General features: G+C 42.4%; 2 protein-coding genes and 1 long non-coding RNA gene across 4 annotated transcripts; 2 read left to right on the top strand and 1 right to left on the bottom strand.

The window, feature by feature from the left end:
- Positions 1-4,133: 4,133 nt before the first annotated feature.
- Positions 4,134-6,350, top strand: LOC131245733 (kinesin-like protein KIN-8A). 2 transcript variants are annotated; one of them, XM_058245391.1, is made up of 4 exons: positions 4,134-4,543; positions 4,758-4,977; positions 5,305-5,413; positions 5,937-6,350. In XM_058245391.1, exons 1-4 carry the CDS (start codon positions 4,429-4,431, stop codon positions 5,988-5,990), a joined length of 498 nt encoding a protein of 165 aa, XP_058101374.1. In that variant the 5' UTR covers positions 4,134-4,428; the 3' UTR covers positions 5,991-6,350. The 2 variants fall into 2 exon arrangements, with proteins under 2 accessions (XP_058101374.1, XP_058101373.1); XM_058245390.1 differs by lacking the exon at positions 5,937-6,350 and adding an exon at positions 5,622-5,798 and having other exon boundaries at positions 5,305-5,521.
- Positions 6,351-6,404: 54 nt separating this feature from the next.
- On the top strand, positions 6,405-6,920 carry LOC131245734 (uncharacterized). The gene is made up of 2 exons (XR_009170958.1): positions 6,405-6,500; positions 6,751-6,920. It is a non-coding gene; the product is annotated as an uncharacterized LOC131245734 (long non-coding RNA).
- A 1,052-nt stretch (positions 6,921-7,972) lies between these two features.
- On the bottom strand, positions 7,973-9,543 carry LOC131245732 (UDP-glycosyltransferase 92A1-like). The gene has a single exon (XM_058245389.1). It carries the CDS (start codon positions 9,500-9,502, stop codon positions 8,036-8,038), a length of 1,467 nt encoding a protein of 488 aa, XP_058101372.1. The 5' UTR covers positions 9,503-9,543; the 3' UTR covers positions 7,973-8,035.
- Between the last annotated feature and the right edge of the window lie 2,571 nt (positions 9,544-12,114).

The raw sequence follows: 12,114 nt of genomic DNA, 5'->3' as shown, positions 1-12,114 counted from the left end.
TTGCCATGGCACCTACTATGGTCACGTGCACTTTCCTAGAGGCCCACCTGAAAACAGTCCTTGTAGTTTATTTTTCAACCACCTGGCATAACGTTGCACTGCTCCAAGGCGTGCCATCAAGTAATGTTTATTAGCATCCAACCTATTAAAGGTTCAAATGGACTTAGGAAAATCTTTAGATACTTTTGGGAATGCGTTTCCCAATCCAGTTTTCTGATTATGAGAGTCCCACGTGAATGAGGGTAATTTCAAGGTTTCATCCAAGCTAAATTGCATTTGTCCCCACCAAGGATTGCTTTAGGTCTTTAAACATGTCTTCACGGAATACGGATTTCAGGATCAGAGGTACATTGAGTTGCTTGGAGGAATGTATCACACACTCCATGAATGACATGGTGTATTTGTATGACCTGAGTTGTGTTTTTAGCATTCCTTGAGTTACTTGATTTGGAGATAAGTTTTGAAACATCTGTTCTAAGATACCCTTGTACAAAGATTCTTATTGCATTTGTTTTTTCTCCCATGGTGTTTTGCATTTAAATCTTGGTCATTTTTCCAGGGCAAAATTTCTGCATGGCACATATTGAGGAATTTTGTACAAAGCCTGCTTCTATTTCTCATGAGCAAATTCAGAACATTGTTTTATTTCTCTCTCAGTCCGAGGGCCTAGCAAAGCATGTAGATTCTTTTACAAAGATATTGTCCTTGTTACAACTCAAAAGGACCACCTTTCAGTTGATTAAATATTCATGTTATTGGTCATTGTATTCTCCAGTTAGAAAGTCATATTTTTTAACTCCTATTTTGGTCAATTTTTCTGCAGGTATTTGGAATCATTCTTTGAGTGCACTGAGAATGATTTTGATGCTGTTCTAGCTGAGATAGAGAAGGAAATTAGCATGACAAGTGCCAGCCATTGATGCTTGAATTGGAAGCACGAGCATGTTTAGGTCTTGTGTACGTGGACGTGGCTCACCAACATATATGTATATAAAATACATATAATATATATTCTAATTGAGGGAGCAAAGATCAATAAGAGCCTTCTGGCATTAAAGGAATGTACATGGATGGATGATGTAGATTATATATATATATTATATAAGGATATACATATAGTGGGTGGGTCCCATGTATTTACCACCATCCAACTAGTGGATGGTGTGGATCATCACCTAAAATAGGGTGGGCACACCGTTTGATGTAGATGGACGGGTAGATGCAATACATATTGGTGGGATCCACAACATTACAAATATATTTTGAGAAGAGAATGTAGAGAGATATACGGTTGAGAAAGAGGAATCCGCCACTATGGGCTTAAAAGCCTAAATCACATACATGCAAATGGGTCCCACCAACAAGTGGGCCCCTAAATCAAGAATCAATGGTGGAGTATATGCTTTATTTTTGGGGTTAGGCTCCCTTGGCCTCAAATGCTCCTTAGCTTCAACTTTGATGGAGGTTGATGGGGTGTAGATGGTTGAGATAGAAGATGAGAAGGTGGACCACACTTGTTATTTGGGAGAGAGCTTGGATATTGGAGCTCTCATGGGATTTGGAAAAATTGCTAGAGAATAAGAGGGAGAGATAGAAATAATGGATGAAGGGATGGGTGGAGTGATGGTTGTAAGAAAGGAGTGATGAGAGGTATTGTTTAGTTTGAAATTGGTGGAGAAGAGAAATGGTTGTGGTTGAAAATGAGAAAAAGAGGAATGGTGAGGTGGAAAGAGAGTAGACTTTTGAAAAAGGAGGGAATGGGTTGAAGTACTTGATGTATGGGATGCATTTATGGTTAATTGATGGGACTAATTGTGTAGAGATTCCCTCGAAATTCGCAACGCGCGGTGTTTCTCAGAATAAACGCAGATCGGCATCTTCTTGCCTAGGTATCGGTTCGGTGCGCAAGTCACGGCGTTGGAACCGCGGATACGACGCGGTCGCTATGATACAACTTTCGGATCAAGCCGACATCGGTGCGCGGGACCTGGCTTAGGATCGTGCGCAAACACCGGATACGGTGCGAAGGTTGCCGAAATTTGACCGGAAGAACCGCAGAAGCCAACGGAACAGTACGGACTAGAACACGGGTCTTACACTTCCACAAGCTTCCTCTCTCTCTTTCTCTCTCTCTCACACCTTTGATAACCCTAAGCCCTTTAGCAAACCCTTGCAAAGCTTTAAGAAATCTTAGAATACCCTGGAATACACCTCAATCCCACATACACTCCTTTATATAAGAATAGAAGGAGGTAAAATCAAAATAGGAAACAAAATCTACAAAATCTGCGTTTCCGTAATCGCATCAGCGGAACTCTTCGATGATATCGACAGTCTTTCGATGACAGCCTTCGATATCATCGACGGTCCTTCGATGATATCGAAACAGGACCAAAAACTGTCCAGTGACTAGGGGTGAAAAATTCAACAATTATCGATGTCATCGAAGGTCTCTCGATGACAGCCTTCGATATCATCTAAAGTCCATCGATGATATCGACAGGACCAAAAAACTGTCCAACGACCAGCGGTAAAAAATCCAGCAATTATCAATAATATCGAAACTGGTTCGATTTCATCGAACCTAGCAATGAGGAGAAAATCCCCATCAGTTCATCCCTGCGTCAAAACTTAAAAAGGATCATAAAAGTTTTGGAATGAGCTAATATTATTGATGTTTTCCTTAACCTAATGAGCAGGTTGGATAGCAAATAAATATCACAGTAGGTCCTCAGAAATTTTAAGGCGGAGCACTATGGTCCTCCTTGTTCGCTGTGGTGTTCCACTTGAGCTTTGGATCTGCCAATTTTTGTACTGATGCCCTCCAATGAGCTGGCAAAATGGATGGACAGCTTGGATAAGACACAAACATCATAGCTGCACATGGTCGTGCTACTAGGGATATAGCTAGTGGTCGGATCTCGAGTCCATCCCTGTTCCACTTGGCGCTTGCGCTGCAATTCTCCCTGAGTGGACGTGGATTTCCTGCGCACAAAGTTAATGGGGATGCTACGTGGGGCTCACTGTTTCTGAAAAATCGATCATGTTCAATTATTATTTTTTATATCATTTAAATGAGAATAAAAAATCAGTTGGATACAAAACTTAAAGAGGCACTTACCAGGAAGGAAGGAAAAGTACTGGAGAAAGAGTTTTTCACCGTTGAAACCTTTCTGGACTCATCTTGATGTTTATATGGCCTACAAACTGTTTGTAAGTTCATTTCTACTTGGATGAAATGAAAATACAAAACTATTAGCCTTATACTAAACTTTTCTGAGCTCATCTTGATGTTTATATGCCCTACAAACTGTTTGTAAGTTCATTTCTACTTGGATGAAATGAAAACACAAAACTATTAGCCTTATGCTAAACTTTTGGGACCATACAAATGTTTAAACGGTGGTCACAGAATCTTCACCATTTCCTCTCGTGCAGCCGCGTGAGTTCTGGATCGACCTGATTTTTGGTGTATTGCCTTAAAATGATCTCAAAAAACGGACAGACAGTGTGGGTTTTTGAAAAACATCACGTTGGCCCCAGGTAACATCCCAGGCAGGAGCTTCCCCCTAAAGAAATCAACTTAAAATTCAGTGCTGTCTCTTTTCATTGGTCCATGTCATCGCCTGATGACGTTAGCTCACAAAACATGCGGATTTTATCTCTCAGAGTGATCTATACAACTCCACTTATACTGTGTGGTACTTCTTTGGCCCCACCATAATCTGTGTTAGATTCATCAATTTTCTCATGTTAGTCTGGAGCATGAGCTTAAAAAATAAGGTAATCCAACGCTCAAGTGGACCACACCATAGAAAGCAGCTGGGGTTGAAGGACCAACGTTGAAACCTTTCTAGAGTCCACTGTAATGTTTATTTGCTATCTAAACCTCTTCACAAGGTCACTCAGACTGGATAAAGAGAAAATACAAACATCAGCTTGATCAGATCGAGCCAGCTGCTGCCTGATGGAAGTTTTCAATAGTAGGTGTCCAATTCACATTATTTCCCGTCATGTGGCCCACTTTAGCCTGGTATCTGTCTCGTTTTCTCATGCAGATATGAAAAAAAATAAAAATAAATATGTGAATGATGTGGATCTAATACTTACATTACAATAGGGACACGTAAGTTATAGTGCTACTAGTGATCCAGACCAATTCTTATATTAAGTTAGTGGCACTGAATATTTTCCCTATCTCATTTCTTTCCTAGACCTGTAGTTGTAAAACAATCTGCTTGTGCTGTGTAGTTTGTTGAATATGGGAATGAGGGAAGCATTGTACTGCTCCAAGCCTGCTTAGATCAAGTGAAATTTCAGAGCGAAGACTTTTAGTCAAAGCCAGATCTTCTATCAGCTATCTTTAGATACTTTTTGGGTAGACCGAATTTCGCCACAGTTTTCTGTGAAGCACTGAGAAGTAAAGTGATGAGTGAAGAATTTCTAGAAGGTCTCTCCAAGCAATTGCATTTGTCTACACCCGAGAAGATTGCTGTTGGTCTTGCTCTGTCAGATTCAGGAAATACGGATTTCAGAATCAGAGGTAAGTTGAGTTGCTTGGAGGAATGTATCACATGCTCCATGAATGACATGGTGTATTTGTATGACATGAGTTGTGTTTTTAGCATTCCTTGAGTTGCTTGATTTGGAGATAAGTTTTGAAACATCTGTTCTAAGATACCTTTGTACAAAGATTCCTATTGCATTTGTTTTTTCTCCCATGGTGTTTTGCATTTAAATCTTGGTCATTTTTCCAGGGCAAAATTTCTGCATGGCACATATTGAGGAAACAAAGCCTGCTTCTATTTCTCATGAGCAAATTCAGAACATTGTTTTATTTCTCTCTCAGTCCGAGGGCCTGGCAAAGCATGTGGATTCTTTTACAAAGATGTTGTCCTTGTTACAACTCAAAGAGAGGACTCATTTTGTACTAGCCCCAGTACTGGTGGATGATTCATCTGATGTCAACTCATTGAGGTACTTTTTAAGGACCACCTTTCAGTTGATTAAATATTCATGTCATTGGTCATTGTATTCTCCAGTTAGAAAGTCATGCATATTTTTTTACTCCTATTTTGGTCAATTTTTCTGCAGGTATTTGGAATCATTCTTTGAGTGCACTAAGAATGATTTTGATGCTGTTCTAGCAGAGATAGAGAAGGAAATTAGCATGACAAGTGCCAGCCATTGATGCTTGAATTGGAAGCAACAAGCATGTTTAGGTCTTGTGTGGGTAATCGAGTCTCATGTGATGTTAGGAGTGAATTTTGGTAGTGAGAAGTTCTTATTGGTTTCTTGTTGCAGAATTGAGGGAGCAGATATCAATAAGAGCCTTCTGGCACTAAAGGAATGTATCCGTGCTCTTAACAATGATCAGATTCATATCCCATTTCGTGGGAGCAAACTCACAGAGGTGCTACGTGATTCTTTTGTGGGCAACTCGAGGACTCATGATTTCTTGCATTTCCCCAAATGCAGGCTCCTGTGAACATACACTTAATACCTTGAGATATGCTGATAGGTATGATCATTCCAATTTTGAACCAAAACTAATTTAATATATTTTTGCAATGATGATGTAGAAGTCAAGTTTTAATAAATGACAACATTTGTGCAAATAGGGTTAAAAGCCTCTCCAAGAGTGGTAATGCTAAGAAGGATCCAGTCCCAGGTCCCACTGCTGGCAAGGAATCTTCATTAGCATCGTTGTTACCTGTTTTGGGGGTTAGAGGATCCTTTTGACCAAAACCAAGAGGTTAAAGTGGCTGATCCGAGTCGGAGGGTCGTAGAAAATTTCTTGTATAATTCTACTGCCAACTTTGATAGACACACTTTTAGCTTCCCAACAAATTAGCCCTTTAACGGAAGGGAGGAAAGCGGGGCAACTTCTAGTTCTCTAGATCGGGAGACGGTTGATGTGAAAAATGGCTTTGGAGGTTCGATTAGTAATAAACCATTTTCATCTACTCAAAACTCATATGATACAGTAGAGGATGAGAAAGTGCAAAAGGTGTCCCCTCACAGAAAAGTTTCAAGAGAAGAAAAATCTGAAAAGCAGAGCAATTGGACTAAGAAAGATGGCGTATCTGATCCGCCCACCGTCAGTTACAAGCAACAGCCTATGTATGATTCTAGCTCGAACAATGTTGCACCAAAACAATATGAGCATGAACCTCGTACAAGTCACAATGGAGAAATCAATGCAATACTTGATGAGGTAGGCTTATTTTCACTCCAAGCTTCTTTTCTGTCATTTCTTCATTTTTCTGTAGCCAGTTATCATAAGGCATTTTCTATATGCAATGGTTTTTCTTTTCTTTTTTTGAGTTTGGAACTGTGTTCTTGCTTCACTTGTGTAGGAAGAAGAGGCTCTCATTTCAACTCATAGAAAATAAATTGAAGAGATAGAAAAGAAATTGAAGAGACGATGGAGATTGTGTGTGAAGTAAGTCTGTCCTACATCGGCTCTCTGCTACCCTTTTAATTCAAGATCACCGAAGGTTTCTTTCTCTTTTGCTCTCATATGTTTTTGCTCGGATATCCATATGCTTGTACATGTGTCAAACAAGTCTATTTTAGACTTCATATGGTAACTATGTTTTTTTGACATTTAAATGCTGAGAAAGAAATCTCTAGAGCTGTTAAAAGTAAAATTAGGAGCCAGGGACATGCCAATGGAGCAATCTGAACTGTCGATATGATGGACTCCACTATAAATTATTGCTAGTGGCGAGTTTTTCTTCTTTGCAGATGCTTTCAGACAACCGAACAAGCTGTAGTTGTTCATCAACCAAGCAAAAGTCATACCCAAATCTTGCGTTGTGACTTTGTATTATTTGTGGAACCTAATGCTGTGTAATAGTTTGATTGAGTTTGTTTTGAAAACTTTCAATAGTAAACAAGTGAGATTGATTGTTTGATTGAGTTGCATTTTTAGTCTCAATTTATAACCAAGGCTTGGATTTAGCCTCGGTTGTTGAGAACCAAGGCTGAAATTTCCGTGGCTAAAGGCTTTAGCCTCAGTTTTTGAAAATCGAGGTTAAAAATCGATTTAGCTTTAATTGGAGGCAATCGAGGCTAAATTTTGGATTTAGTCTCAATTGGAAACAATGGAGGCTAAAATTTTGATTTAGTCTCATTTCAAGAAAACTGAAGCTAAAAAGGTCTTTTAGCCTCATTTGAAGAACCGAGGCTATAAAAGTCATTTTAGCTTAGGTTGCTAAAATTGAAGCTAAAGCCTTTAGCCACGGGGTTTTCAACCTTGGTTTGGATAACTGAGGCAAAATTGAGGCTAAAGGCTTTAGCTTCAGTTTTTAACCTTTTTAACCTCAATTTTAAACCAAGGCTAAAGCACCCTTTTCTTATAGTGACAACTCATTGAAACTCATAACAAAGATAACACTCTTCCAACCTTCAACCCTGCGTATACCACATGGGTTCAATAGATCAAACACTCATTGCGAGAATTCTCTCATTCGCTCGTGTGTAACTCAGGAACCATGGAAAGAAGATCAAGGTTCTACGAGTCCCCCGTTATGATGTATTTATTATATCTACACCATCCATTCATTTGGAGACATCATTTTATGATGTCCACCGAAAGATGAGTCATATCCAAAGCTCAAAGCTCAAGTGGACAACGTCACAAATAGTAATAGGGACAATGATTCCACCTTTAAAACATTTGTAGGCCCATTTTTTTCTCCATCCCATCTGTTCATGAGATCACACAAACATAAATAAATAGGAAAAACAAATATTAAATGGATCCAAAACAAATATTATGCGGTGCCGTCCACTTGATCTGTTATTTTCGGGGTCAATCCTCATAACGATCTCACAAGATGTACGGTTTAGATATAAAACGTATCTCATGGTGGGGCCCACGGAAGTTGGTGACGTCAACACAGCAGGTACACCAAGCCAATCCACTTCCAAGCGTAGATACATCACTATGGGCCGACAGTCACCGATCGATCGGCGCGACGTGGGTGATTCCCCGGATCCACCGATTCGGCGTCCGTGGGACGATGCTTCAAACCTTGGCTATCACAGTCCTCGATTTCAGTATCTCTACAAACTCATCCAAAGCCACCAGAGATGATCCCTTTACACCATTCATCTCAATAACGGCCCTCTTCATCGCTTCTCTCAGCCTCTCAGCTCTCTTCCTAAGCTCCCTCCCTTTCTCTCCTTCCAAAACCTCCCTCACCACTCTCTCTATATTCTCCCCTCTCACCATCTCCTCCGTTCCTCTCGCCATTTCCTCGCACACTCCCAACTCCGCCAGCAGCTTTGAATTGTAGAACTGCTCCGATCCCAACGGCCACCCGATCACCGGCACTCCGTAGCTCAAGCTCTCCAGCATCGAATTCCACCCGCAGTGACTGATGAACGCTCCCATCGATGGATGTCCCAGAATTTCCATCTGCGGGGCCCACTTCCTGATAAGGAGCCCCTGCTTCCGCTCCCTCATCCGATCTTCGAACCCTTCTGGCAGCCACTCGTCGTCGAAGTCCCCGTCCGCGTCGAATCCGATCGGAGGACGGACGGCCCAGATGAACGCCACCCCGCTCGATTCCAATCCCTTCGCCAGCTCCATCATCTGCGGCCGCCCGATGCTGTTCTGCGACCCAAACGACACGTAGACGACGGAGCCGGGCGGGTGTAAGCTAAGCCACCCGGCGCAGGTTAGCGGCGGCACCCCGGGCTCCCACCCGCCGCGGCGATCGCTCTCGCCGTCTTTCGGCGCAATCATCGCCAGCGGACCGATCGCCCACACGGGCTTCCCCGTCGATCTTGACCAGTCATCGAGGCTCAATCTCTCGATCACGTCGACGGTATTCCAGAGGCCGCCGTCCGCCCGGCGGCAGTACTCGGCCTGCTGGCGCACGAACGCCGACGACTCTCTGGTTGCCACCTTCATGTTCTCCGACAGCTGTGAGCGGTGGATGGTGATGTGGGGGAGATCAGGTAACTTAATCTCGTCGGCGCACGTTAGCGTGTGGGGGAGGTGGGTCCAGATGGAGTTGTAGATGGACATGGCGTATGGTCCGGAGGTGTAAAGGACGGTGTGGAAGACGTTGAAAGCATTTGCGACTTCGACCGTCCAGGCGAGGAACATGTCGGAGACGATGGAGAGGAGGGGTGGGCCATCTGGGTGAGAGATGATGGACGAGATCAGACGGTGGAAAGCGGGTTGGAGGGCTTGGGAAGCGTGGTAGAGCTGGGAGATGGCTGCACGTGAGAGAGCGCGCGTGTGCTCGATGTTGACGGGGAGGCCATGGTCAGAGCTATGGAAGGGGAGTTGGGCGAGACGGATGGATGGTGTGGATCGGAAGAGGGGGCGTAGGTTAAGAACGTTGCCAGGGGTGCTCACGATAGTGATGATAAGGTCAGGGAAGCGAAAGGCTAGGATGCGAGCAAGGTCGATGAATGGGTTGAGATGGCCTTGGGCCATGAAAGGGAAGAGGACTATGGTCCCGCATTTCTTAGCTTCCATTGCAGGCTGAGTGAGAGAGGAAGCGGATTGGATGGCGTACCTCACAACAGCTATATAGCTGTGTATTGACGTCAGTAGGTGCTGTGAGTCTGATCCAAACCGTCCATCCATTCAGCGAGCTCGTCTTAAGGCTTGAGAAGAAAAATAAGACAGATCTAACTATCAAGTGGACCACACTGCAAAAATCAGTGGAGAATTAAACGTCAACCATTGAAACTCTTTTTGGGGTGACAGAAGTTTTGGATCAATATGAAATTTATTTTTCCTCTCCATTCGGGTATTTATGACCTTATTAACAAATTGGATGTAAAATAATCGTTATGGTGGACCCTACAACTTTTTTAACGGTGAAAATCATTATCTCCGCTCCTATTTATGGTGTGGTCCAGATGATCTTTGGATATAATTCATTTTTTTGGATAACACTCTAAAATGAAGAGAAATTCACGACCGTGGACCCCACCTTTTATCCAGTGGTTTTTTGGAAGCAATACAAACTTAGAACACGCACTTGGACCCTCGTACGGAGTCAGAATATCAGGACGAAAATATCCCTCTTCTTGACGGAACCGGCTTTTCCTCTCCATTTCCTCTCTTTGCTTTTTCTCTCCCTTTCAATTTTTACTGCCACTTTCATTGCCGTTGCTTTCACCCCTCATTTCCTCACTACATTTCCGGTAGAAAGTCTGCATGGGTATGCACATGATGTAGCCTATATGGGCTTTTTAGGGCTGCTGGCTCCACACTGCTATCCCGGACAATATATATATATATATATATATATATATATATATATATATATATATATATATATATATATATATATATATATATATATATATATAAAATTTAATTATTATTACACGTTGCACACACACCCCATACACTCACGCTACACACACACCCCACACACTCACGCTGGTGGAATTTCACCACCTATGGCAGTGGAACCCTTGACCGGGAGTTGAAACTCCTGAGAGTTTACCACCCGAGCAAGAGTAAGGACCCCAGCACAAGTATATTTTAAACTCAATTAGGCTCACATTGAATGTATATAGTATATCCACGCCGTCCATCCATTTTTCATCTATTGTAAGGGGTTGAGCCCCAAATTAAAGCATATCAAAAGATCAAGTGGATCATACTATGAGAAACAGTAGGCAGACTGAATTTCATGTTTGTCTCGTTCAATTTCATGTTTGTCCCGCTGAATGTCTAGGTTCCCTCCCTCAATGTCTAGGTTCCCTTCCACATATGGGGTTTTGGTGTATACATATTGCGATGAAAACAGAGAGGTATTACATAATCCGATGAATATGATGTATTACAAATAAAATACCATTATGGGGCGTAGCAAGCATAATCGAATTGCATACTGAGTTAGTCAATACGCTCCCATTGTACTAAGTAAACTCAGTTGGGCCCACATTGAATGTATGTAGTATATCCACGCCGTCCATCCTTTTTTCCATTTATTTTAAGGGGTTTAGCCCCCAAATTGAAGCATATCAAAAGATCAAGTGGATCATACCACGGGAAACAGTGGGCATAATGATTTCTACCGCCGAAACCATAGTCGACCCAACAGTGATGTTTGTTTGTTATCAAACCTATTCATAAGATCATACAGATATGGATTAATAGAAAACACAATTATAAGCTTGATCCAAAACTTCTGTGGCCCCTAAGAAATGATCAACATTAGAAGTTCAATTCAAAATTTTATGTGGTGTGGTCCATTTGAACATTGGATATGTTTAGATTTTTCGGCTCAAGCCACGAAATTATTTGTTAAGTTTGCTCTGCTCATTTTCATGTTTGCCCCGCCGATTTTTCAGTTTGCCCCGCTGATTTTCTAGTTTCCCCTGCTGATTTTTCAGTTTGCCTCGCTGATTTTTTAGTTTGCCCCGTTGATTTCCTAGTTTGCCTCGCTGATTTTTCAGTTTCCCCCGCTGATTTTTCAGTTTACCCCGCTGATTTCCTAGTTTGCCCCGCTGATCTTCTAGTTTCCCCCGCTGATTTTCCAGTTTGCCCTGCTAAATTTAATGATTTGCCCTACTGAATCTCATGTTTCCCCCGCTGAATATCAAGTTTGCCCCGATCAATTTCATATTTTCCCCACTGAATTTCATGTTTTCCCTGCTGAATTTAATGTCCCCCTCGCTGAATTTCATGTTTGTCCCGTTCAATTTCATGTTTGTCCCGCTGAATGTCTAGGTTCCCTCCCTCAATGTCTAAGTTCCCTTCCACATATGAGGTTTTGGTGTATACATATTGCGATGAAAACGGAAGGGTATTACATAATCCGATGAACATGATGTATTACAAATAAAACACCATTGTGGGGCGTAGCAAGCGTAATCGGATTGCGTACTGAGTTAGTCAGTACGCTCCCATTGACCCTTAACCGGTATTTGCGCGCGACCTGGATTCTCGTGCCGTCAACCCGAGTCGACTCAACCCAGGGCTTGTACCTTAGCGACCGTGTCGTCGTCGCGGTTCCGATGCCGCGACTTGCGCGCCGAGGCGATACCCTGGTTGGGAGTTGTGGGCCAGCGTTCGGTGCAAGGAAACGCCGTGCGTGCGAATTCCGAGGGAATCTCTACAAGGTG

The sequence above is a fragment of the Magnolia sinica genome, chromosome 5 (assembly GCF_029962835.1).
Source record: "Magnolia sinica isolate HGM2019 chromosome 5, MsV1, whole genome shotgun sequence".
NCBI lineage: Eukaryota > Viridiplantae > Streptophyta > Magnoliopsida > Magnoliales > Magnoliaceae > Magnolia > Magnolia sinica.
The sequence above is the reverse complement of the archived record's forward strand: the minus strand, read 5'-3'. Positions and strand labels throughout refer to the sequence as shown.